Raw genomic sequence first — 27,884 nt, 5'->3', positions numbered from 1 at the left:
CAAATCTTGTGTGTGTGTGGTTTTGCAGGTGTTGATGTGATAACGCCTTTGAAAGATGTTAATGTGCTTGAGGGCACCAAGGCTGTGCTCGAATGTAAGGTCTCAGTCCCTGATGTGACTTCTGTTAAATGGTATTTAAATGATGAACAAGTCAAGCCTGATGATCGCGTGCATGCCATTGTCAAAGGCACTAAGCAGCGACTTGTGATTAACCGGACCCATGCTTCAGATGAAGGACCTTACAAGCTGGCGGTTGGCAGAGTTGAAACCAGCTGTGATCTCTCTGTGGAAAGTAAGAATTCTTCCATCTCACTTAATATTGTCTTAAGCATTCTATCTTGCCAGTGTGATAGTAACCAAGTGATGATTATATTTTTCCCCCAGAAATTAAAATTATCAGAGGTCTTCGTGACCTTACCTGTACAGAGACCCAAAATGTGGTCTTAGAAGTTGAACTGTCCCACTCAGGAATTGATGTCTTGTGGAATTTTAAGGACAAGGAAATCAAACCCAGTTCTAAATATAAAATTGAAGCTCATGGAAAAATATATAAGTTGACAGTTCTAAATATGATGAAAGATGATGAAGGAGAATATACATTTTATGCTGGGGAAAATAGGACATCTGGAAAACTTACCGTGGCAGGTTAGTACATTTATAAATTCACATTTATTCAGTATAAGTTCTTATATGGAACAGTTGTTTTAACTTAAGAACTCATTTCCCGTTTCCTTAGTCCCCGCAGTTTCCTGCTTGTGTTGTTGTCAACCAGTAATACCTTCAACACTGTTCTCATCAGCCTAAATTCGAAATATTCTTCCAGGAAGTCATAACTCAAATGCCGTCTCCTCTGTAAAACCGTCCTTGATCTTCTCCTTTGTAGCTCTCACTCCTCCAACCACAGTATCGCTCTGTGTGTGTTTCTTTCATGACCCATACTCATATACTTGTTTTATTCTCCATTTCTTCTTCCCACACTTGAGTAGATACCGCCAAAGTCTGGAACTGCTTCTTTCTCATCTTCATATAACCCAATACATTGTACATGATAGACTGATGAATAAATGTTTTGTTTGTTGAATCAAGTTTTATTTAAACTTTCCTACTGTAAAGATGTATTCATTTTTTTATTGCCCTGTTTCATTCATTTTTGTTCCCTTCACACTATTACTGTCCCCAATGAATATTTTAAAAATATACCTCAGTGGATGTATCTATGTGTTTTTTCCTTTAACATGAAGTAAACCATTCTCAGCAAAAGTCACTAGCTTTATAATAAGGAATCAAAAGTCTAAACCAATTGTCAAGAAAAAAGGAAGTCATTGTTAATTTGGTGCATTACAATTTAGGTTTTGAGGAGTCAGAATATGACATTGAGATTAAATTATATATACAGTCCATGGCAACTGGTAAATAAGCAAGTCAAATGGGAATAGTGTGTCTTTGGTATAAAAATTTTATGGTTTATACTTTATCACATTGTATGATTTCCTCAGAGATTTGACCATGAAAACTTCTGAAACAAAATTTCAGATTCTGCACTTTGATACATTCAATATAAATTACATGTTTTTAAATGTGTGAAAACAGGAAAAATCTCTGAGCCTGTATGTGATCTCACCCAACATTTTTAAAGTAATTGCCACAGGCCAGATGCTGCTAGGAACTCAGGATACAGAAATGAATAAGGCGTGATATTTCTTTTGAGGAATTCACAATTCAGAGAGGGACAGATACATTAGCAACTAACTTGCTGAGGAGTAATTATTCTGCCAGTAGCTGATGGCATTGGAGGCAATGGAGCTTCATGGAAGAGATGACAGTGACTCTCAGTATATGGGAATCCCCAGTCTTCTAGAGACGTTGATGACTATAATTTTGTTGAGCAGCTTTTTCTTCCAGTCAAATATTAGACATGTTTTAAGGAAATCATCCTTAGGAGACCAAACAGAATGCTTTTGAAGAACAAACAGAGTTACAGACCATCCATGATGTGTGCTTCACATTGGAGTTCTCAGAATTCTGTATACGTTAACAGTTGTTTTTCCATTTGCAAGCCCTTCTAGTAGTTTCCCTGGGTATATACTTATAATGAGAGGTTTCTGTGATACCTTCTCAGTGTGGGTAAAAATAATTTTATTAGAAATTTTCATGATGTGTAAAATTATGTTTTAAAATTTATTTAATTGTGCAAAGATCTCTTTATTGTTAAAATATTTTTTAAAGACTCACACTTGTATTTCTCTTGTTCCAAAGGGGGCGCCATCTCTAAGCCACTCACAGATCAGACTGTAGCTGAGTCCCAGGAAGCTGTGTTTGAGTGTGAAGTTGCCAACCCAGATTCTGAAGGCGAATGGTTGAAGGATGGCAAACACCTACCACTGAGTAAAACCATCAGAAGTGAATCTGATGGCCGCAAAAGGAGACTTATCATTGCTGCCACCAAACTAGATGACATTGGAGAATATACCTATAAGGTGGCCACTTCCAAAACATCTGCTAAACTCAAAGTTGAAGGTCAGTGATATAACAACAGAGTGATCCATTTCAAATCATATTGTATTTTTGACAGTTATCCTAAAAGTCAAATAGTTTAATCATTTTGGATGCCATAAATCCTCATTTCATAAAATCGTTATAAACTCTTGAACTTTCTGAGCAGTATACTACAGGTACAAAATTGCTTCTGAGTTTGTGTGAAGAAGCCATGTCTTAGGTTCCAGTTCTATGAAACAGCAAATTAGATGCTCTTATTCTCTAGTCTTCTTTCACCCTTCTCCAATCCGTTGATTAAGCTATTGGTATACAGCTAAGTGAAGTTGCTCAGTCATGTCCTACTGTTTGTGACCCCATGGACTGTAGCCTGCCAGGCTTCTCCATCCATGGGATTTTCCAGGCAGGAATACTGGAGTGGGTTACCATTTCCTTCTTCAGGGGGCTTTCCCGACCCAGGGATTGAACCCAGGTTTCCCACACTGCAGGCAGACTCTTTACCATTAAGCCACCAGGGAAGCCCAGTATACAGCTATGCAAACTTCATCTCATTCAAGTATAGAAAAATCATTGTACAATGTACTTTTCAAACTGGGTCCTGGGTTTTCCAGAGTAATCGCAAAGTGTCTTAAAAACTCTAGAGATGCTGCATAACTACAAAAATTGTTGATAACCATTCATTTGCAAGATGACCAGGTAACAAAGTCTTATTCAGGAATTCTCTTACTTGATGGTATCATCTTTATTTCCTAAACCAATCATAAATTTGTCCTCAGCTGTCAAAATTAAGAAGACTCTGAAGAACCTCACAGTGACAGAGACACAGGATGCTGTTTTCACGGTGGAGCTCACACACCCTAACGTAAAAGGTGTCCAGTGGATCAGAAACGGGGTTGTGCTGGAATCCAATGACAAGTACACTATCTCAGTCAAAGGAACAGTTTACTCTCTAAGAATTAAAAACTGTGCCGTGGTGGATGAATCTGTTTATGGTTTCAAGCTTGGAAAGCTGGGAGCCAGTGCCAGACTTCACGTTGAGAGTAAGTTGACTTAGAAACACTTTACAAGTCGCCACCTCATGGTTACCATGAAGTGAAGCATATCACTAAATGGCTTCATCTTTTCCCATCAGCCGTCAAGATCATTAAGAAGCCAAAGGATGTGACTGCCTTGGAAAATGCCACTGTTTCCTTTGAAGTTAGCGTTTCCCATGACACAGTGCCAGTAAAATGGTTCCACAAGAATGTGGAGATTAAGCCGAGTGACAAACACAGGCTGGTCTCAGAAAGGAAGGTCCACAAACTGATGCTGCAGCATATATCCCCCTCGGATGCTGGGGAATACACAGCTGTGGTGGGGCAACTGGAATGCAAAGCGAAACTATTCGTGGAGAGTAAGTATGAGACAGCCCTGGTGGCATTGCTCGGTTGTCTTATTTGTTTGCTTCATCTTAAAAAAAACCCCACACAAAACATGTGTGTGTGTGTGTGTGTGTGTATATATATATATTAACAAGAATGCTCTCTGATTTTTCCAAAGCATTACATATTACAAAAACCATGAAAAACATCGAGGTGCCTGAGACCAAAACTGCCTCCTTTGAGTGTGAGGTCTCCCACTTCAATGTACCTTCCATGTGGCTGAAGAATGGCGTGGAGATTGAGATGAGTGAAAAGTTCAAGATTGTGGTGCAGGGGAAACTCCACCAGCTAGTCATCATGAACACCAGCACGGAGGACTCAGCAGAATACACGTTTGTCTGTGGCAATGACCAAGTCAGCGCCACCCTCAAAGTGACCCGTAAGTAAATACATATATATATAGAATACCCAGTGGACTCATCACCCCATAGCCTACACTTTTTCTTCCTCATCTGCTGTGTTCACACTGAGTTAGGTATCTGGATAAAATTTTTTATTAGAATAGCATTCAAAGACTATCTATAAAGATGCTCCAGTGTCTATTGCTTGCTTTTTCTTTCAGCTGTCACTTGGCATAATCCTGTAGAGAGGTACCTCTCTGAATTGTGATCACTTAAACAGATGTATTAGAAACATTCCAAGTTTTTGCTCTGTGCCTGTTATAACCCATGTCATACTGACATGAAATCTCCTTGGTTATATTTGCTTCCCCTTTTGCAGCAATCATGATTACATCCATGCTGAAGGATATCAATGCTGAAGAAAAAGACACCATTACCTTTGAGGTGACAGTGAACTATGAAGGCATCTCTTACAAATGGTTAAAGAATGGTGTGGAAATCAAATCAACTGACAGGTGCCAGATGAGAACCAAAAAGCTCACCCACTCACTGAACATCAGGAATGTCCACTTTGGGGATGCCGCTGAGTACACCTTTGTGGCTGGAAAAGCTACCTCAACAGCCACCCTTTATGTGGAAGGTATGGTTTCATAAATGTCATATCCATAAAAAGAAATGTCAAACACACTACATAAAATGTTAGTGCATCAGCTAATGAATGAATAAATAAAGTATATCTGTGCAATGAAATATTACTTAGCAATAATAAGGAAATACTGGTAAATATTACAACATGGATGAACCTTCACCTTATACCAAGTGAAAGAAGCTAGTTACAAAGAACCACATATTATTTGAATCCAGTTACAGGAGAAGTTCAGAATGCGCAAATAATAGAGACATAGATTTGTGCCTAAGTCTGCGAGAAGAACAGTGCAGGGGTCGGGGAGGTTATGGCTAAGGGATACATGGTTTCTTTCTGGGGGTAATGAGAATGCCTTGAAATTGATCATGGTGATGGCTATACAATTCTAAATATACTGAAAGCCGCTGACCTTGTATGCTTTCAGTGGGTGAATTGTATAGTATGTGAACATATCTTGGCAAAGCTGTTAGGTTAATTCTCTTCCATGCTATTCTCCAGCTCGTCATATAGAGTTTAGGAAACACATTAAGGACATTAAGGTTCTCGAGAAGAAGCGAGCCATGTTTGAATGTGAAGTTTCTGAACCTGACATCACCGTGCAGTGGATGAAAGATGGCCAGGAGCTGCAGCTAGTGGACAGGTCCGTTGGTGTGTTGCGCCACCTCCCAGTGATCCCCCGCTTCCTCTGAGTCATCATACATTAAACCCCAATTTCCATTTCCTCCACAGAATAAAGATACAGAAGGAGAAGTACGTCCACCGCCTGCTGATCCCATCCACGCGCATGTCCGATGCCGGAAAGTACACAGTGGTAGCTGGGGGCAACATGTCCAGTGCCAACCTCTTTGTCGAGGGCAGAGATGTTCGCATCCGAAGCATTAAAAGGGAGGTTCAGGTAATTGTCCATGTGCTGAGTTTTTAGAGGTATCATCAATAGCACCTAATCTATCATTTTGTCACTTAATTTTTTTACTTTAAAATTTTCTAACCACTGTCTTCTAAAAAAAATGAAATCAGCTTATCCCTACTGGCTTAACGCTCTTATACTGATAGCAACTTAGTCACAGTTTCCTCTCACTTAGGGGATAAGTGTGTCCTTCACACCTGTCTAAATACTTTAATGAAAGCAGCTGCAGAAACTTCACTGTCTAATGAGTGGCCACTTGCCAAGCAGCACCAGCTCGAAAAGAACTGAAATTTAAATTGTGGTGTTTGCACAGCAGCTGGAATTTAGGGACTTCAGAAGAAGGTGGCTTTTTCTAGAAGCCTTCTACTGTGGAAAGGCAGCTGTTTAGGGATTTGGCTGGGAACACACCCTCTGAGCAAAACTGGATTCCTAGCAGGGATACTGAAAAAACACCTTTGATCTCGACTGCATGTGTAGAGCTTGTCCTCAGGGGTGCCAGTCTTCCCACATGGTGTAATGTGGGTAATGAAGAGAAGCAGTACTCGAGTTCACATTTACGATATTGCTCATCCACTAAGAGCCAGGCATCACAGGCCTTAGTCCATAGTGAAAAAGCCTTCAGTGAAGACAGATGACCTAGATATGTCCTCCCTCCTCTGCTGTCCAATTCTGAGCCTCTATTTCCTCACTTTAAAAAATGAGGATAATAGTTCCTGCCTAAGTCACAAGGTCATTGTTTACATCATATGAAATCAAATTGCGTAGTAACTTAAAAAGGTTTTGTCAGTGATAACAGCCCTCGGATGTAAAGTGTCATTATTTCTGTTATGATAAACTAAGAAGTGAACATTTAAGGATGAAATCATTATCTCCGTGAAGGCATAAGCATAATTCTCTGCAAAAGAAGTGTGGGCTCCATTTGGCCAAGGACAGGGAGGGAAAATGGAGAGGGTGCTATAACAAGTCAACTTCCTACATCATCATGTGTGGGTCTGGCATGCTCTTCAAATGAGCTGGTTTAGAAACAGGTTAAAACCAAAAGGAAACCAGGACCTCAGTGTTCTTTTTCTGTTGCTCCATCCAAAGGTTATTGAGAAACAACGTGCTGTTGTTGAGTTTGAGGTCAATGAAGATGATGTTGATGCCCACTGGTATAAAGATGGCATCGAAATCAATTTCCAAGTTCAGGAACGACACCAGTATGTGGTGGAGAGAAGAATCCACCGGATGTTTATCTCTGAGACCAGGCACAGTGATGCCGGCGAGTACACCTTCGTAGCAGGAAGGAACCGGAGTTCTGTTACTCTCTATGTCAATGGTAGGTAGAGACGTTAATATGTCTGCTCATCCATCTGTAGGGATCCCCCCACTTCAATTTACTAAACCTCTGGTAGTTCCCGGACAATTTCTTAAGAACCCATGGTGCTCATATATTTGGGGCTACATGTGTTTTCATGTTATACCTGTGGAAAAGGGATGGCAGCTTTAAAAAAGGACTAAAATGTCATTTCTAGAAAGCACCTAATGGCTAGATTCTTATTCAGTCACTGTCAAACTTTCTCTGTGTGTCAATTATACTAGACCCCAAGTGGCTTTCTGGGTAGAGCAATCAGTGTTTTGGGTCTCTGCCCTTGGCCTAGCTGCTTGAGCACTTTTAGCATGACCAAGCAATGGGGCATTCCCACCTCTAGTAGGGCATGCCTGGGAGAATCTAGAGAGCCACAGGGGAGTTCCAGGGGCTCTGACTTTAGAGGGGAATGTCACATGCTGCCAAATCAGAGGAGCGCCATTAAACCACCGACTTTTCTTAGGAGGAAACTTTGAGCTGAATGAGGCTGGTCTAGTTCTGAGGCTAGCCTCCATACACAGAGAAAATGCAACCTCCGTTCCTGTCCTGACCGTGAGTCCTATCTATCCGAACAGATACTCCTGAGACAGTCACAGGAGCACTAAGAGAAATCTCAAGTTTCATAAAAATGAACCATACTGCCAACATTCCCTCAGGCCCTGGAGGACCAAACAGTCTTGGTTCGGTTATTACTATTTCTGTATTAGTGGCAGAGAAGCTGAGCACAGGGTAATAAAGATCTTCCCATATGACCGTGTCAGAAACCAGCCTCACATTTCTTGGCTCATGAGCCTCTCAGTTTCCCTCTGTCATCATGACACCAAAAATATGTTCTGATTAGCCCAACAGGAAAGCTGATTTTTTAAAGAATTACCTAATTGCCGTTAGATCTAAAATGACATTCATTCACTCATAATGATTGCATCTCATTGGCACCAGTATCTTAAAAAATGACTGTGACACATACACAAATACTTGCAAAACAGACCTGAATGGGGTAAGCTAGCTCACCATGGGACTTGCCCAATGATGTTAAAAATAGGCAGCATGTGGAAGTGTTGCAGTATTCTTTAGGGGACTGTCCACTGCTCTTCCCCATCAATTCAGGCCCCAGCCAGGAAAGGGGTGATCATATTATGTTGAGAAACTCAGCACTTGCAGCACCTCCCACCCCCCAAATATTAAAAGTATCTTTCTAAAGCTGTTCCCTCTACTTATGGACAGAATTCCTTTTCTTTTTTTCCTTCTTAGCATGAAGAATATTCTAACATTCTGAGACAATTAAAGATACCAGAATTCCAAACTTCTGTTTCAGGGCACATAACCAGCTGGCAGTGAACTAACGTGGATTTTCCAGGGCTTTCCTGTGTTTTCATGGGCTATCTGTCTTTTCTTCCCAGCCCCAGAGCCACCCCAGATTCTGCAGGAACTCCAGCCTATTACCGTGCAGTCTGGCAAGCCTGCCCGCTTCTGTGCTGTGATATCTGGCAGACCGCAGCCCAAAATTTCCTGGTATAAGGAAGAGCAGCTGCTTTCCACTGGTTTCAAGTGCAAATTCCTTCATGATGGACAAGAATATACACTTTTGCTCATTGAAGCCTTCCCAGAGGACGCAGCCGTCTACACTTGTGAAGCCAGGAATGACTACGGAGTTGCCACCACCTCAGCATCACTCTCTGTGGAAGGTAGAAATGCCTTGCTATTTCTCAGCTTAAACTGAAACCTAAGAAACTCGCTTTTGCATTCTCCCAGGGCATTTAAAAAATATAGCTTGGAGTATCTAAAAGTAGATTGCTATACAACTTGGAAACTTTGAAAGGGCTCCATTTCCAGATAAATTAAGAGAAATTGGCATGCTTCATTCTGGGAGGTCTGTAGGGTGACTTAGTCCTGACGAGTCTTGTGGTCCCTTTCTTTAGTTCCGGAAGTTGTGTCTCCTGATCAGGAAATGCCAGTTTATCCTCCTGCTGTCATCAGCCCACTTCAGGATGCTGTCACTTCTGAGGGACGCCCAGCCCACTTTCAATGCAGAGTTTCCGGAACAGGTAGGTTTACCAGGAACGGTAGAGTTGCTAATATTTAAAAAGAATGATGTAAGTGAAGAAAAGGTTTTCTCACCCCTTCCTCCCTTACAAACAGTTCTCATTCATAATTTCAAGTTTAATGGGCATCTTGCAGAACATTTACTTGAATTACTGAATTAAGAATTAGGTCAGTGTTTTCCACTACTGTTTTTAGGACTATACACCTGAAAATAGTGAAGATGATAAATTTCATGCTGTGTGTTTAAAAGAAAAATTCAGTGTTTTTCAATGTTTTAAACTTACAAAAATGTCATTTTTTTATGGTTGTAGTTAGACTTTTGTTATCTCTTGAAAAAAGTACAACAAAACCTACAATATTATTAAATTAATTATAATAGCATCTACATATGTTTTAAAAGAAGAGTCTATTTATATGTAAGACGTTCAATCTATGGACAGTGCATGTGTGAAAAGGCACATCCATTTAGAAGGCAGTGTCTGGTACTGGACAAAAGTTGGGGCCTGATGACTGGAGAGGTTGAATTTGAATCTTAGCTCCACTGTGTGACCTTCGGCAAAGACATGATTCCTCTGGTTCTCTTTCCCTCATGAGTAAAGTGAGGATAATATTGCTGTCCTAAAATATACATTTCATGAGAGCAGGGATGCTTAATATCAAAAACCTGGTGCCTGAAAAGCAGTAGGTACTAGAAAGAAAGCCCTGTGAAAGCAAGAGTAGGTCCTTGCCCTAGAATAGCTCTGGACATAGTAGATGCTCAGTAACTGTTGACTGGACAAAAGCATGATTGTTAAATGGCTGATACCCACTGCTTCAGATCATTCATCATGATTATGTTAGATAACCCACATTAGCATGTGGCTCAGTGCCTATCCAAAAGTAATCCCTCAATCTGTTAGCTGTTACGATTTTTTAACTGTTTCAAGTTTCCCGAAGACCATTAGCCCCTCCTCTTCCCCCAGGAGTCTGACTTTAGTAGAGTAAGACAGAATGTTTGGAGCCATTTTTACCCAATGATGATTTTAGACTGACAGCGTAAGCCAACTTTATCCCAGATGAAAATCCTTCTCTCATTTTCTTGGCTTTTATATGCCACCACAAAGGGAAATTCTCCCAGCTTGGGCATCTTACAGCACTCCTAGTAAGTTTGTTTCGTTTCTAGTGCTTCTCCCATTAGGTTATGACCCAGTCTCTACCTTGCCAGAAGCCATTTTCCTAAACAAGTTAGTATTTCTGCCTTGCTTCTATCATCTAATGATTTCCTCCTCTGATTTGGAGATGCTGATCTAGAAACCAAATAGACCCATTTGATTTTATGAGCATAATTAAAGGATACAAAGTATATAAAGTACTTATAGGCGTGACATGGCTGACAAGTGACTGGTACTCAATATATTAATTTTATCACAACCACTGAAAGGAATTATAGAAACATAAAAGTCTGGTAATGGGGACCAACATAGATAAATACTATAGAATTTATTACTTCAGAACATAGTGTTTGAGACACCCTAAATATTAAGAAATGAGAATTGAGTTGATAATATCTTACTAACACAAGAAAGAAAAAAATTTTAATTTTAAATTCACCAGAGTCACACTAAATAATTTATCTATTTGTTGAATTTTTGGAGGAAATTTTTGATTAATTATATGTAAATATGGATTATCTAAAGTAGTAGTCTTAGATATATTTATATAGTGATTTTTTCGGTAAGTCATTTTATAGTTTTCCTTTAGGATGTTGTAAAAATGCATTTGAATCTTTACCAGACCTCAATTGGGATAGCAAAAGAAAAGTATCTTTTTTAATGGGCAATGTCTTTAAATGTTTGAATGGATTTTATAAATTCATGTGATCATTAACTCTCTTTGTGTGGTAATATTTAGATATATACAGAGGTTTTAGCATCCTGTCATAAATGTATTTTCTATGTAACAAAAATTAAATTCATTGAATAAACTGCCTTTTTAAAATAAAAGCTTACTGAATCACGTTGTTTCACGCCCCTCAGACTGAAAATATTTACAAAGCTTGCCTTAAGAAAGTAAATGCAGCTCTACTTTCTACAAACTGGGGGGGAAAAAAATGTAGCAGAAGCCCCAGTCTCATGTTATGGGAAATCATTGCTTATCAAAGCACAGAATATGGTCCGAACTATTGCTGGTGCTTTTATGAGCGAAAATGTGGTCAACTGAAGGTCTCTGGTGCCACCTGCTGGTAGCAGAGAAATTTGGAAAAGTAGAATTTTAAAACGTAATAAATCTAGCTTTTTGCTACTGTTCATTCTGTAATGTCAGTATCATGTGGAGGCTTACAGAGTGGCAACTAGCTAAGTGAAATGATAAATAATTAGTTAGGCAGTGAGGAATGCCCATCGCTCATTTAAGCATCTCTTTTGTTTTGTTCTACCGATATTTGTGTCCTGCTGTTGAGACATCATGCTGGGTTCTAGGGCTGCCGCACCTGTCCCTGGCTTCATGGAGCTCAGTGTGTAGGTGAGGAGATGCACGGCTAGATTCCAAGGTTGAAAGTGCTGTAACAGCCCCCCGACTCAGTGCTCTCTGGGGGACAGCTGGGGAAAGACCATGGATGGCACACTGAAGAATTAATAGGCTTATTGAGCACAGCAGTGCCTCAGACGGAAAACGGCATTTACAGAGTCATAAAGGTTTGCCAGAACACTTGTGCTGGCAACAAGTGGCTTAGATATGGTCTTGTAATGAGGGAGCTGAGGGGCTCGAACAGAAGGCGAGGGCCAGATACTAAAGTATTGGTATTCTGTGGTTGGTTAGGACTCCCGTTTACTTTGGGGAATCACTGAGAGATTTTTAAAGCCCTCCATAACATGATCAGGTTTGCGTTTTAGAAGTGACAGTGAAAGGAGGAATGGCCAGTTGTAGGAGGTGGGACTGGAGCGGAGGGACCAGCGGAGGCTGCTGTCCTTTCGTCGTAAGGACAGGCTGGGAAAGTGTTGACAGTGACAGCAGTCAGAAGAAAGAAGGGGGTAGATTGTGCAAGAGTTCAGGAGGTAAATGAATGAGACCCAGGGACCACACACAGTGGTGTAGCGGGGGTGAGGAGCAGAGGTTGTGGGGCAGCCTCACAGGCGCCAGGAGAAGCCAGTGACTGACACAGTAGTGGCAGTCCCGCAAGAAGCACGAGGTCCACTACCAAGCCGGATCTTGCCCGTTAGCTCATTTCTTAGAGGCAATCCATGCCTTTCCTCCTGCTTCATCCAGTTCACCAAAGGGAGAAGTTGTCAGGAAAAATAAGGTTTCTTGTGAGGACTGATACTCTCCACCCTTCCCTTTCCATTGAGGACTAAACGAACAAACCAAGTGTTTGCAGGATGACCTTTACGTCCGATGTGATAATATTACTTTTATATCCTATGACCCTGTTTTTTTGGCAAGTTGTTGAAGGCATTGCTGATCCCTTGTGAGGTTAGCTATTCTTGCTTTAATGACTGACTGTGCCTCTTGTTTATAAAGCCCTTTCCTCTGTGTGTCATGGAATTCACCCAGCAGTTTTATAGCCTATGAATTATTATGCTTCTTATTTTACAAATGAGAAGACGTATTCAAAGAGATTAGCTTACATGTCTAAGGTCACATGGCTGATAAATTGTATTGTCAGGATTCCGTTTCCTATCTTACCTTTCTACCTAAGGAGGTGGAAAGATTTGTTTCTTTAAAAGGGGCACTTGTTTATAGACGACTACCATAGTAGGAAGCGGGGAAAACCATCATAAACTAGTAGTTATGCAAAAATGCAAGCAAACACTAAATGATTGGACTGTTGGAAGATCCCCTTGGATCATATTGAGATAAGGAAGTAACATAATGACCACATTGCAAAAAGAAGATGCTTTTGATTTTGGCTTTTAAAACAACTGAATTTGAATCCACATTTGACTTACAGGGTTATTGCTTTAATGAAAGGATACTAATTTTAAAAGTACACATCACCTTAAACTATAACAGCATATACTGTATTATCCTTGGTTTGGGTTTTTGTTTTCTATCATTTTAAGATGGTTCAAATCCTTGTGTGGAAATCGCTAGTTATATTATTATTTATTATTACTGCTACTTTTTAAAAAAGCCAAAGTTATCTAAGATGCCCAGATTTCATGAATCTTTCTTTCAGTTTTAAAAATTATTTTCTGATGTGCTGAGACCTTCCAATGCTTGCCCATTGGTAACAAAATAGTAGAGGTTTTTTTTTTTTTCTTCAGCCTTCAGTGGTATCTCTTTTAGACCTTATGGAGTGTTGATCGTTTCAGCTCTAATTTTGATGGATCTTTCTCCCTAAGCAGATTTTCCTCATTTCCTGTCTCAGTAGGCAACCACAGTCTCGGTGACCTTGAGAGGTCACTATTTCTCAGGACAGGCCTTCTCTGAAAGTCACTGAATGTGACTCATCTTTGCTTCCATAGCACGACATGCAAATGATTACAAAGAATATAACTAAAATTGTAAAATTTCAAACATTCTAACCCATCTATAAGCTGGATTTCTCTAAAATCATGTTTCCTTCTTAAAAATGACAAGAAATCATGTAAGATTAGATGTGGCATGCCCAACAGAAAAGTATCATATTATTTAGATAAATATAGCATTAGTCAGCTATATAGTCCATTTTGTGTTTGCAGGTAAATAAAAATACCCACTTTGGGTAATTTAAAGATCCTTTTCCTTTTGTATTACAGACCTAAAAGTGTCTTGGTACAGCAAAGACAAGAAAATCAAGCCATCTCGGTTCTTTAAAATGACTCAGTTTGAAGACACTTACCAATTAGAAATTGCTGAAGCTTTTCCAGAAGACGAAGGAATTTATACTTTCGTTGCCAGCAATGCTGTAGGTCAAGTCTCAAGCACAGCCACTCTGAGACTGGAAGGTATGGTAAAACAGTTTTAAGAGCCACATTTAAACATAGATCTCATCTTACAATGTCGGTAACAGTCACTAAGGATTTCATGTAAATCATCGTTGTTCCTACCTTTCTCTTAATGCAACTAATTGTTTCCATGTTACATGCAACGTTCTCGCTTTTTGGTTACCCCCTCTCATTATGAATCACAGAGCATATCATTTTTTATTTTGCCCTGCTTTGTCTCCATAGTATTTTGTAATGTATTGCTCTCATTACCAGCTTTCATGCTTCCCGAGCAGCATGTATCAGAATGGGGAGAAACATATGCTAAAGAATTAGGTAGATTTGTTTTCTCATCTGGTTAGCATGAAAATCTTTAAAAAGAATTTTTCCGTGTAAGAGTGTTCCTATCCCACCATGGTATTGATAAAATTCCGATTTCCCAGAAGCTACTGTGGATGATTTCAGGTCTATACATCAGCTAGATATGTTTTGCCACCGTTCAAAGAATGCTTGAGGATTGAGAGGCTCAGTTGTGAGATGGTTTAACGTTTTTCTATTACTTGGGGCTCTTAAATTGCATTCAGAAACACTTCCTCAGTATCAGGGCAAGAGAGGGAGCCTTTGATTCAAAATAAGGTAGTATTTTTATACAGTCAGACTATTTTTCCTGAGCAATTTAGTCTCTAACATCTTTTAAATTTGTTTTTGGCTGCATTGGGTCTTATAGTTGTGGCTCGCTGGGTCTTTGTTGAGGCACGAGGGCTTCCCTCTAGTTGTGGCACTTCAGCCCTGTGGTTGTGACATGTGGCCTTAGTTGCCCCACAGCATGGGGGGCCTTAGTTCCCTGACCAGGGATTAAACCCAGGTCCCCTGCCTTGAAAGGCGGCCTCCTAACCACGGGACCACCAGCAAAGTCCTTAGTCTCTGTAATAGTAAACATATACAAATACATGAAGAGTTAGGGCAGCTCTCGCTTTTTTCCTTAATTTTAAAAACTTCATTTTGATAACCAGAGGTTTTCTTAATAATCAGTGTAATGTGGTTTACCAAAAATAAACCCTGATCTTACAACCGGAGGGGGAAAAATAACAGAAAACAAGAATATCTAACGTGAGTTGCACACTCTGCTACTGCCTTCATGAACAATGTATGAAATTCCTTAGACTGTTTATGCCCCAGCATGTCTGGAGAATGGAAGGGAACTTGTGCGATTTTGAATCAGTAGTGGCATATGTTGACAAGGCATCAAGATTGGATTGATGAATCCAATCCCCATTAAAATTTGCACCCTAATGAGTTCGGGTTTCAATGCAGGGTACGTACGACATTAAAGGTTGGCATGCTTCTTTTCAGGATTTAGCACCCTTGACGAAGTTACATCCAACTCTCAATGGCATATCTCTTCGTCAGTTTCATTTAAGAAGGAGTCCCTTGGCCAAAAGCCCATCTTCATCCAGCCTCTGTCCAGCCTCAGGGTGCACAGCGGGGAGACAGTCAGATTTCATGCCAGGGTTTCTGGCATTCCCAAGCCAGAAATCCAGTGGTTTCATAACCAACAATCAATTCTACCAACAAAAGATGTAGTTTTCTACTTTGAGGAGTCCACAGGCTTGGCTTTAATGCTTATAGTTGATGCTTACTCAGAGCATGCCGGGCAATACTGTTGCAAAGCAGCCAATAGCGCTGGGGAAACCACTTGTGCAGCCACACTCACAGTGACTCCAAAAGGTAAAGGAAGCCCAGCTTGCTTCAAAGACTATGACCTGCTGCATCCCTGCTTCTTCCGCTGTTACTAATGAGAGTCTCTGCTGTGTGTCTCAGTGCATATTGTGGCTGGTCCATCATTTACTAACAGTTCCCCCTAAGTCCTCAACTATGGTTTAACCAGTATACTTGAAATCTCACTGAAGTATGTGTTCAGGGCATTACACTAGTTATTATTTGGGAAGATCCCCTGGAGGAGGGCATGGCAACCCACTCCAGTATTCCTGCCTGGAGAATCCCATGGACAGAGGAGCCTGGTGGGCTGCAGTGCACAGGGTCACACAGAGTTGGACACAACTGAAGCTATTTAGCATGCAGGCATCAGCTTTGCTTGACATTTTTACTTTTCTAAACAGCATCTCATCATTGCATCATGAATGATCCATTTGCTACTTATTGTTGATAAAGTATATGGGGGAGGGAGGCCAAATGGTATCCCAAATAGAGTCAGGAAAAAAGTGGTTATATCACTCTGGGCAGCTGCAATGACAACATAAGGAAGGAAGCAGACACTTCATGGCATCCGTGAGCCTCCTCCATCCATCCATCACTGCATCACTGGGAATGAACTCTCTTTTGTGTAATCCTGACACCCTGGAGCACACTGCATCTGGCAGGCTGCTTCTGAGCAACAGTGATATCTTTCATCTTCATCTTCCATGCCATTTTATTTTATTAACCTAGCCAAGTGACGAAGCTTAGATCTTAATATTCTTTTCTTTTTCTTGTCACTTATCATACAGTGCAAGCCCTAGCTAGGCAAAGTTCTGGGAGAGATGTAAGTGTCCACCAAGTCCCAGGCTGTGGCAGAGTCCTCTTTCACAGAGCAGGACTGGCAGAATATTGCAGAGCGAAATGAAGTCATTTCAAGGATCGTATGAATATGAATTGCAGGTTTTTGAAAGTGTATCTCAAAGTTCCACCCACACAGCTGCATCTGTTGAAGATGTACAGTTGCACCAGGCTGCATCCCTTTCACAAATTGCAGAAAGCACTGAGTTATCTGAGAAAAGTGCTGAAGAGCCAGTGGGTGAAGTGCCAAAGATTCTCCTGCATCTTCAGGACCTCTCTGTAAAGTGCAGTGATGCAACTCAATTCCTCTGTGTTTTAGAAGATGAGTCTTCTGTTGATATAACCTGGATTTATGAAGGTGTAAAGCTAGAGGAATATAAGAGAGTGAAGCAGTCACAAAATGGAAATATTCAGTCTCTTGCCACATGTAATCCCTGGTAGACCAGGGATTGTACAGCTGCATTGTACACAATGAGTATGGAGAGAAAACAATGTCAGCAGTGATAAGACTGGAAGGTGGTTGTTGGATTTTTAGCTCTGACTTGCTTCATTTCATCCTCCTCACTTCATGCAGCTTTTCCATCATACAGATTGTATCGATGAATGTATTAATTAAAACACCCTTAAATTAGCACTCTGTTCATAAATGACTCATGAAAGTCAACCAACCCATTGGCTAAACTTACAAACATGTAACTTTCCACTCGAGATTCACGGAAGCTTAACTTTCAAATCTGAGTTTCAGGAAGTTAAGGTTTGTTTCATATGTGCCATTTTTTTAATGTTTACCAAACATACCACCTAGGAAGTGTACCAAAGTAGTTTAAGGTGTTATAGATCATTGAGTTTTTATTGAGTATTTATTATTGTGCCTGGCATTGTCTGGACCAAAATTAGTAGTCTTTAGACATTTCTCAATCAATGCTGCTGCTTTTCAGCTCCTTGCAGAATTGTAGAACTATCCATAGCAAGATACTATTTTTGTTGTTACTGTGCTTGACTCACCACTGTGTCTGGAAGGACATGAATGTATTTATCTGGGCAGAGGACAATGTCTTCCTTTCATCCTTGGGTTGTCTTCTTCACTATTAATGAAATGAGAAAAGTTGAGAAAAGTATTCTTCATGTACTCGAATCCTGTGCTATGTGTCTACAGGCAAAAAACCTTCACTGAATCCCATGGAGGGAAGCGGGAGGAAGAAATTCGGGCCTCCAGGAGTCTGTGGAGTTGTGCCCTTTAGTTCTTCCCCGATCCAGCCATGCTTTATTTGAGGTGTTAGAAATGAACAGGGGGCAACACAATGCTATGTGCATGGCCATCTTTGTGCTGCATTTTGAAGCAGATTAATTAACTCACTTAAAGTATCTGCAATCCTCACTCATCAGGAGGATTTTTTTCTTTCTTAATCTGACAGTTTTGGTCTATAGCTGTTTCTGATTAATTTTCAAAGCCTAAGAAAGGAGTAGTTCAAGAACTGAGGTCTAATTATGCAAATTACATGAAAATTAGGTGGGAAATTCCACCATCCTGAAAGTAGAACCTCAGTTCCACCATGGCTGCTAGCACAGTCATCAGACAGGCAACTATCTACCTGGATGTGTTGTCTACAAGCCATGTAGGTGACAACTGGGACCATTCCTGCAGTAAAATAATTGGGAGCTGGCTGTGTTTTGGAGATGTGAGCAATGTAGACCTTTCAACTTGCTTCCTAAAGAACTTAGTGCCCTAGGACAGTGCTTGATCACCATGTTCCCAGAGTGGATTTGAACTGGACATTTTTGCCTTGGAATTTCCAATTCACTCAGTTCCAGCGGATTATATTATTAAAATGTTCTTGGCACATGAGCATTTTCCCTCCTTGGCAAGTCCAGACTTCCTTATTTAAGAAAATTAAGAGATAAGCCACCTTTAAGCTGAAACTCCAATACTTTGGCCACCTCATGCGAAGAGTTGACTCTCTGGAAAAGACTTTGATGCTGGGAGGGATTGGGGGCGGGAGGAGACAGGGACGACAAAGAATGAGATGGCTGGATGGCATCACCGACTCTGTGGGCATGAGTTTGAGTGAACTCTGGGAGTTGGTGATGGACAGGGAGGCCTGGCGTGCTGTGATTCATGGGGTCGCAAAGAGTCGGACACAACTGAGCAACTGAACTGAAGTGTATGAAGAGTAAAGGATCAGGCACAGTTATCTAATTATCTAGTTATCTAAGTATCTAATATGAGCCAGTCTTTATCTGGTCCTCTCTTATTTTGCTCTAATGACTTTATGTAGGCTACCGAGTTAGCGTCGAAAGTCAGGTAGGAATGTGAACCCGCCTAAGTTTGTTTGGGTAGAGATCTCATTGCATAGTAAGCATAGATAAATATCAGTTTTGAGACTAACATGCTCAAATCCTAGTGACATTTCTCTCTCATCCTAATGACATGCCATCTCTGCTAAATTCTGCACGCGTTTTACAAGCACAGCTAATTTATTCCTTTCCCAAACTTTATTCTTACCTAGCAAAAGTATCACAAATCTGAGCATTTACAAAATTACCCTTGGTTCAGACACTAAAAGTATTAAAACACTCAAAGAGTCCCAAATTAAAACAACCCATGAAGTAAAGGGAGCATCATCAAAGAAAACATCAAATTTGTCAGTAACTTCATGGCAGAGTCCACAAGGAACTGAGAAGCCCGGGCAGCAGACCCGCTGACTTGTGTCACGCAGACAGGAGAATAGGAGTGGTACCTGGCCATCTGCTTCCTCCAGAAGCCACCCCAAGATGATTGTGTCTAAAGGCTGTGACTTTTCCTTATATAATAAAAGCAACTTTGAGCTGAGGACTCTCTGTTTTGTTCTTTAACATATAATCGGATTTTGCGTAAAGTTTTAAAGGTGGTTTCAAATCAAAAGAGTTTTTACAAGCAGGAAACACTTAATTCTTTAGGGAAAGCTGAGTTAAAAGTGGCAAGTTAGAAAATGCATGTTTCTTCTAAATGTGATTTTTGTCTCTTAGCAAGTATTCAGTCAATAAGACGATTAAAAGAAATATTCCTATAGTTTATGGATTGCTTTTCTCAATGCATGTAAAGGGCATGGGGAATTATGGAACTAAAAGTGGAAATTTCACCAGAGAACCTAAAATAAAAATGTTTTAAAATCTTTCTGTCATCATCATGTACCTTACCAGCTCATTGATTTGTTTGGCATGGATTTTTGAGGGGTGCATTTGGGGTATATGGTTTTCTATTATTGTAATAAAGAGAATATTGTAATTATATGAATCATGAATTGAGGCAGAAGGTATATGGAATTAATCATGAAAATCTCCTGTTTTTCCATTCTAGCTCCTGAATCAATGTTGCATGAGCAGATTGAGATGGAGATGAAAGGTATTGTTATATTGAATGTGAGATTTAAATAGAAATTCTGAAGGATTAATAAAATCCTTGAGCTTCCTTCTGTTAGTATTATTGAGGAAAAATGACATAGCTGTACAAATATATCTCTTAGAGTATATATTACTATGTCGCATGCCTGATTTAATATGCTGATGGTTACATGCATTTCACAGTCATTTGTTTTATGGTAATTTAAACTTTTGTATTTAAAATTTATTAGCCATATTCAACTTCCTGTTTGCAGACATTTTCAAAAGCGCGTATTAGAAAAGGTTTTCATCTTAATGCATGAAATCATAAGTAGAAGTTTGTTTTCAAAATCACAGTGAATTAAATGGGACAATAGACAGTAACCTAGCTGTCATCCTCAGAATGCAATGTCATGAGTGAATCATAATTGAAATGCTTTTTTGTTTAGGATGTGTGACAGTGTTACATCCCCATTCTGGTTCACACTTCATGCACATACATCATTTTAACACTGATATGTCTCTTACACTGGCTTGCAGACAGCTGCCTTACATGATCCTTATTGCCTGCTTTTCTTTGCATAACATAGTGACTTTTTGGCTGTATTAGTTCGAATAAACGCCTTCTCATTTTATTTTATTTTAGCTAATTACTTATGGTTTTAGTTCTCATATATATTTCTTAAATAGTTAATTCTCCAAAAATATACTAATTTAATCTATAATCAAAAGAATCAGAAAGGGCGTTTATTCCACTCTCTGCAAGTCAGGTAAGATTTTCCTCTTAGCCATCAAAAGAACAGTTTTCCTGCTCTCAAAACAAGTATGCACAGGAACATGTTATTTTGAAATGCATTTTTGCTTGTTCAAGAAGAAATTTCAGCAGTTTGAAGAAAAGACCAGACAACGAACGATTTTCGTGTCAGAATCTTTTAAACAGAGCATGGTGTTGCGTTTATTCGAACAAATATGGTGAGTGAATTTTTTTTTTATGGATTTGTGAGAATCTGTAGCATGCACTTTATTTCATTTTCTATTTCGCAATTTCATTTATTTTCAACTTTTTCAAATACTATGGAAAATAGTAAAATGCTTTCAAATTGAACTCTTTTTTTAGAGTCAGCCTCTGAAGAAGAATCTGAGCATTCAGAAAGAGAGACCCGTGATGCCTTCTCAGATTCTGAAGACATGGACCACAGCTCCATGGCTGCTAAAAGATATGCAAGTAGAATATCATCAACAAGCTCCTGGCCAGAATATTTCAAGCCTTCTTTTACCCAAAAACTTACATTTAAATATGTTTTTGAGGGTGAACCTGTTGTTTTTATGTGTAAATTAATTGCCTGTCCAACTCCAGAAATGACTTGGTTTCATAACAATCGACCTATCGCAACAGGGCTTCGACGGGTCATAAAAACAGAGAGTGATTTACATCATCACTCTTCCAGCTTAGAGGTTAAAAGTGTCCAAGACCGAGATTCTGGAAGTTACAGATTATTAGCAATTAATAGTGAAGGCTCTGCTGAATCAACTGCATCATTGCTCGTAATTCAAAAAGGGCAAGATGAGAAATATTTAGAATTTCTGCAAAGGGTAGAACAGACACATGGAAATGTGGCAGCTTTAGCTGAAAGGAGAGAAGGGAGGTTGAAGGTTGACCTGAGGTTTACTGGTTCTCCCTTTAATAAGAAGCAAGACGTGGAACAACAGGGAATGATGCGAACTATACACTTTAAGACAGTGTGCCCTGGCAGGAAAACAGATTTAATGTATGAGGAAGAATATTTAGAAAGTAAATCTGACATAAAGGGATGGCTTAATGTAGGCAAAAGTTTCTTGGATGAGGAGACCAAAATGAAGTTGCACCGTTTACGGGAGGCTAGAAGAATGTTGATGGAGAAAAAGAAATTATCTCTGTTAGACACATCATCTGAAATAAGTTCAAGAACTCTGAGAAGTGAAGATAGTGATAAGGATGTTCTATTCTCTAGAGAGGAAATAAAAAGCAGTTCTATGCCTGATCTAGCTGACGATAGGGAAGAGGTAGATAATTCAACCGAGGGCATTGTCCAGGATCTGCAGGTCCTTCCTAAATTAATGGATCAAAATGTGGAATCTGGAGACTCTCCCACAATCTTTCACACTGCTATCAATGAGGAAATTCTCCAGACTGAGATGAGAATGAGCCAAGAGGCATTTCTAAGAGAAAGTCTATCAAGAGACCATTTATACAGTAAGATTCTAGTAAATGAGACTATCCAAGCAGGAGAACAACTTGAACCCATTATGACCCAAACCAAAATCGTAGAGTCATCTGAAGATACCATGAACGTAAGTAAGAATGAGGAGATATTTGAGACCCCTGAAAAGGTGTCTCAAGTTACTACACCATACACCAGTGAATCTTTTGGCTCAGTTGTAAATATCCAAGAAAGTGAAGCATTAGATATTGAAATAAGAAAAGATGATTTGAGAGAGTTACAACACTCCACCTCCTTTAAAGCTGATGAATTTGAAACTGAACAGGAAGAAAAAGCCACAAGATATTTTGAAAATCCTTTCCAAAAACGTCTGCAACGTTGCCCACCTTCATTTCTTCAAGAAATAGAATCTCAAGAAGTTTATGAAGGTGACAGTTGTGAATTTGTGTGTCATTTTCAAGGATATCCTCAACCCATAGTGACATGGTATAACAATGATATACCAATCCCACGTAATCAAGGCTTTATCACTCAGACCTTCGAAAACTATTCAACATTAACCTTTTCTTCTGTTCTTCCTCAAAATGAAGGTTTCATTACCTGCGTGCTATTTAACCAATATGGAACAGTAAAAACAACGAGTGTACTTAAAGTGAAGTCAAAACAAAGGCATGATCTGGAAGCATATCGGGTCCCAGTGTTGCCAGACTATACCGATGAGGAAGAGGAACTGATGTTGGTGTTTGACCAAGCAAAAGGCATGCCTCCTCCTTTAAGACGAGAGGGCCAAACAAACCTCCATATGTTAAAAACTAACCCACCAGTTCCTCCCTCTGCAGGCACAGAATTGCTTTCCTTTCCTGTAGAAATTCAGATAACGGCAGCTACTCCTACCCCAGAACAGGATAGAGAGTCAAGAGACTTGTTTCAACTGGAGGAGTTGGAACCTAAGGCAACGCCTCAGGATGAGGTGACTCGCTCACCAAAACACAAGTTCATATTCTCTTCTGACATTACTAACGAGCCACCAGAAGTGTTACAGGAAATGCCACAACGTGCCAGGTGTAGAGAAGGGGATTCCATAGTCCTTGAATGTTTACTCTCTGGCGAGCCTAAGCCAGCTGTGACATGGTTCCACAATGGAGTCCTTCTAAGGCAGAACCAGAAGTTCCAGTTTGAAGAAATTAATTGTTGCCACAGGCTATATATTAATGATGTTAATTCTCAAGATTCTGGGAAATATAGATGCGTTGCTAAAAACAATTCAGGCGCAGTTGAGAGTGTTTCGGACCTAACAGTGGAACCTGTCACTGACAGGAAATATAGTCAATTAGAAAATATGGGTGGAATTTATGCCAGATATTCCAAAGATCAACACATTCAGGGAGAATCTGTAAGGGCACATATTTATGATTATCCAACTGGTTCTTTTACTCCTCAATCCAATATAAAAGAATATTCTGTAAGAGAGTATTTTCAAAGCCCTGAGACAGCTGAACAGATAGAGCAGAAAGGCCACGTTTCTTGTACATCTTCTAGAGAAAAACTGCCCAGATTTATGCAGTGTACTTCTAGATCCTTAAGAATCAATAAGCCTCTCCAAGCTGAACTCATACAATGGCAAGATGAAGGGGAAGAGGAACATGTAAATGAAAAATCAAAGCCACACCAAGCAGAGGGGACTGTTTATGCATTTGGTGATGATTTCAATGAAGTTAAAAATAGAAAAAAAGTAAGAAATGATTTTGGAAAATTCAGTGGACCAGAGAGGGAAAACGTGCAAGAATATGCCCAGACTGACTATTTACCAACTATACACTCAGAGAGAACTTCTGATAGTTACAATACAAAAGAATCGTCCGTCATTGTATGGGAAGAACCCTTTGGGGAAGAGAGATACTACCCAGGAAAAAAGGTGAGGCATAGAATCATCGCATTTGAAAAGTTACAACAGGCAGAAAAAGGTGTTCTAGAAAAAAGACCTACCAAGAAATCATTCATGAATCCTCCTCAAAGGAAGCTTGATGACAAAGACTTTCAATTAAGACAAAGAAAATCAAGACCAAGTAACCTACACACAAATGTGCATGAGGCAGAGGAAATGCCTCCAAACACTGAACAGGATTCATCTAACATTGTAATGAATTTAGAGTTACTTTCTTCTCAAACTCATCAGGAGTCTGAATTACAAGAAATAGCTCTTACAGATCAATCTGCAGCTTCTGAAAGGGCTGAATATGAAGCACCTGTTACATTTGACCTCAAGCAATTTCATGCTCAAATAGAAACTGCAGATGTAAAATTTCAAGAAGTTAGATTACATGGTGATCAACCAGAAGAAACATATTTTCAAACCCAGCATCCTGCTTCTGAAGCGGATGATGCTGAGAACCTTGTATTTGATCTGAAACAAATGTATTCTCATTTAGGAGACCCAGCTAAGGAGTGTCAAGAGCAGGCAACACCTTATAAAGAGGAAGTTCCTAGCCCTGAAACCATACAATCTGTTACACAGGATACCTCTCAAAGCGTGCAAAGTAACATACTTGCAAATCCAGAGATTTCTTCCAGTAAGGAGTTTTCAGATAGGACTCTGAGGGAGAAAAGGGGCAGTGATGAAAATGCCTTTTATTTGGAAAAACATATGCATGAACAAAATTTAGAAATTTTGAATACTGATATTTCTCTTAAAACTTTTTCTGAAGAGATCTATAATGAATCATGTGCCCTACTTCAGAGCTCATCTGCTGATGCAGGAGAAACTGATACATCTGAGAAAAATGGAGATGGGAGTTTCATCTCACATTTGAAAAAAGCTGCAAGTGAGGAAAAGCTCTTAGAGATTTGTGAAATGGAGGAAGAACATACCTTGGAACTAGACTTGACATCATTTCAAAAGCAAGATGGAGGGACAGAGGCCTATACCGCTGGAATTCTGGGAGACCACACAGGTGATGTTCAGGAAGCAGACACACTGCACAGGAAAATGCCCTTAAGTCAGTGCTTTCCCTTCCTGGTAACTGAGGAACAACAGAATCCAAACGGACAAGTAAGGGAAAAAATGGATGCCCCTGAAAAAGTAAAATGTGATGAAGAAATTCAAGTACAGGATGAAACTTCTTTCTCCACCACTGAAAGAGAAAAGGCAGAAACTCGTTTTTCTGAAAACCCTCCCAAGTTGGATGAGGCACACAGAACGGAGGTGATGGAATCCGAGACCTCCCTGACACAGTACTTACTTGCTGCTGGAAAACATGAAGCTCCTGAGACTGAAGACGCCAGGCACAAGGCAGAACGTGTTCAGACTGACTCAGTCACATCAATGGAGGTTGAAGAAGTAACTTTCAACACTGTGTATGAGTATTACAGCCAACAACAGGAGTCCCTGGGACGCCCATTTTCTCCTGAATCTGATATTTCCATTGATGTGGGAAGTATCAGCAGTGAAGAAATCTCTGAGCTAGATCAGTTTTATACCCCACCATCCTCTGTTGAACATTTTGAAACTCCCAAGTCTCCTGATTTGTATTTTCCTCCTTTAGATACAACTGAAAAATCCTCAAGAGATTTAGGGGATAAGACTACTGAAAGAACCACAGCTCTAGAGGAAGCTACTGAAAGGTACTCAACACCTTCTGAAGGCGAGGTAGCAGAAAGATATTCCACACCCCCAGGAGAGACAATGGAGAGATATTCCACACCTCCAGGGGAGGCCTTAGAGAGATACTCCACACCCCCAGGAGAGACCCTAGAGAGGTACTCCACACCCCCCGGAGAGACCCTAGAAAGATACTCTACACCCTCAGGAGAGACCTTAGAAAGATACTCCACACCCCCAGGAGAGACCCTAGAGAGATATTCCACCCCTCTAGGAGGGAAAACAGCTGAACAATACTCTATTCCTACTGGAGGACCAAACCCCACTGCAAACTTTAAAAGGCCCCCATCAGAGCTAGGTAGGGAGGACAGTCTGTCAAGTGAACGTTTCCACACACCTACAGAAGACAGAAGCTCAGCCTACGAATTATGGCGTTCTGATTCCTTTGGCACACCCAGTGAAGCCATTGAACCCAAAGACAATGAAATGCCTCCATCTTTTATTGAACCTCTGACCAAAAGGAAGATCTATGAAAACACAACTTTGGGCTTCATTGTTGAAGTTGAGGGCCTTCCAGTTCCTGGTGTGAAATGGTATCGAAATAAATCTTTGCTGGAGCCAGATGAAAGAATCAAAATAGAAAGGGTGGGTAATGTGTGCTCTTTGGAAATTGCTAGCATTCAAAACGGAGAGGGGGGAGAGTACATGTGCCATGCTGTGAACATCATAGGGGAAGCAAAGAGTTTTGCACATGTGGACATTGTGCCCCAACAAAAGAGAGCAGTGGCACTCCCGCCTCCAGTAACACACCAGCATGTCATGGAGTTTGATCTGGAAAACACTGCGTCAAGGACCCCTTCTCCTCAGGAAATTGTCCTGGAAGTTGAATTAAGTGAAAAAGATGTTAAAGAATTTGAGAAGCAAGTGAAAATAGTCACAGTTCCTGAATTTACTCCTGATCATAAAAGCATGGTTGTGAGCCTAGATGTTCTCCCATTGAATTTAGCAGATCCAAGTATGGCTTCAAGGGAGGCAGGAGACAAAGATTTAAAAATCGACTTAGAAGTATTCGAAATGCCTCCTCGCTTTGTAATGCCTATTTGTGATTTTAGAATTCCAGAAAACTCAGACGCTGTGTTCAAATGTTCAGTCATAGGCATCCCAACTCCCGAAATAAAATGGTATAAAGAATACACGTGTATTGAGCCAGATGACCTTAAATATGTGATTAGTGAGGAGAAGGGAAGTCACACCCTGAAGATTCACAACGTTTGTCTTTCTGACAGTGCGACTTACAGGTGCAGAGCTGTGAACAGTGTAGGGGAGGCGATCTGTCGGGGATTCCTCACCATGGGAGACTCCGAAATGTCAGCTCTGATGTCACAGAGAAGCAAAGTGACATTAAGCAGTGTGAAGGAAGAGTTAGTCTTAAAGAGCAAATATGCAGACAGCTTTTTTGAATTTCAGGTGGTCGAAGGGCCTCCCAGGTTTATCAAAGGTATTTCTGACTGTTCTGCACCGTTAGGTACAGCAGCTTATTTCCAGTGTTTAGTCCGTGGCTCTCCAAGGCCCATGGTTTACTGGTACAAAGATGGGAAGTTAGTGCAAGGAGCAAGGTTCAGTGCCGAGGAAAGTGGCATAGGATTCCACAACCTGTTCATAACAAGCTTAGTGAAAGAGGATGAAGGTGAGTACAGGTGTGTAGCTACGAACAAATCGGGCATGGCTGAGGCCCGCGCTGTGCTCACCCTCATTTAACATTCTCCCTGAGATGTCTTAGTGCCTCCATGATGATGAGAACTGATGAGTGCTTTCACCTCTTCCAAACTGTGTAGATCTGATAAGTTTCCAAATACATCTGCTCTATTTGAACACATCACATTGAAAAAACCCTGGGAAAACACTTTCTCTATGTGGAAATCTCTTGTTTGTAACACATGTAAATATTCTCTTATCTAAACTGTGGGATCATCACCTGTGTCAGTTCTGCTGTGAAGCATCAAGCACTATTAAACATCTCCTTGGCTACCTACTTGTTGGCACTTCTGCTTTATCTTCCTTCCCACTCCATAAAGTGTGTCAGCAGC

At 40.3% G+C, this 27,884-nt stretch overlaps 2 protein-coding genes and 1 pseudogene across 32 annotated transcripts in view; all 3 read left to right on the top strand.

Annotated features, from left to right (window-relative positions):
* The window catches only part of TTN (titin), a 276,712-nt gene that overhangs the window by 35,770 nt on the left and 213,058 nt on the right, over positions 1 to 27,884 (top strand). For all 31 annotated transcript variants that reach the window (XM_088830575.1, XM_088830572.1, XM_088830570.1 and 28 more), the window contains exons 31-44: positions 29 to 292; positions 385 to 645; positions 2,257 to 2,517; positions 3,270 to 3,533; positions 3,626 to 3,886; positions 4,033 to 4,293; positions 4,635 to 4,895; positions 5,400 to 5,541; positions 5,631 to 5,796; positions 6,895 to 7,126; positions 8,557 to 8,841; positions 9,076 to 9,201; positions 13,915 to 14,103; positions 19,976 to 20,020. In XM_088830575.1, coding sequence (XP_088686701.1) covers positions 29 to 292; positions 385 to 645; positions 2,257 to 2,517; positions 3,270 to 3,533; positions 3,626 to 3,886; positions 4,033 to 4,293; positions 4,635 to 4,895; positions 5,400 to 5,541; positions 5,631 to 5,796; positions 6,895 to 7,126; positions 8,557 to 8,841; positions 9,076 to 9,201; positions 13,915 to 14,103; positions 19,976 to 20,020 — 3,018 coding nt within the window. The remainder of the gene's footprint in view (positions 1 to 28; positions 293 to 384; positions 646 to 2,256; positions 2,518 to 3,269; positions 3,534 to 3,625; positions 3,887 to 4,032; positions 4,294 to 4,634; positions 4,896 to 5,399; positions 5,542 to 5,630; positions 5,797 to 6,894; positions 7,127 to 8,556; positions 8,842 to 9,075; positions 9,202 to 13,914; positions 14,104 to 19,975; positions 20,021 to 27,884) is intronic.
* LOC148778610 (myopalladin-like) lies at positions 14,156 to 19,947 on the top strand (annotated as a pseudogene).
* LOC129537928 (uncharacterized) lies at positions 20,027 to 27,825 on the top strand. The gene is made up of 2 exons (XM_055397809.2): positions 20,027 to 20,970; positions 21,116 to 27,825. Exon 2 carries the CDS (start codon positions 21,187 to 21,189, stop codon positions 27,553 to 27,555), a length of 6,369 nt encoding a protein of 2,122 aa, XP_055253784.2. The 5' UTR covers positions 20,027 to 20,970; positions 21,116 to 21,186; the 3' UTR covers positions 27,556 to 27,825.

The sequence above is a fragment of the Moschus berezovskii genome, chromosome 2, assembly GCF_049115385.1.
Source record: "Moschus berezovskii isolate FMDL1 chromosome 2, NW_MosBer_1.0, whole genome shotgun sequence".
NCBI classification, from domain to species: domain Eukaryota; kingdom Metazoa; phylum Chordata; class Mammalia; order Artiodactyla; family Moschidae; genus Moschus; species Moschus berezovskii.
The sequence above is the reverse complement of the archived record's forward strand: the minus strand, read 5'-3'. Positions and strand labels throughout refer to the sequence as shown.

Coding starts and splice junctions, on each gene's coding strand:
- LOC129537928 (XM_055397809.2), top strand. CDS start 21,187: ATGGACCACAGCTCCATGGCTGCTAAAAGATATGCAAGTAGAATATCA.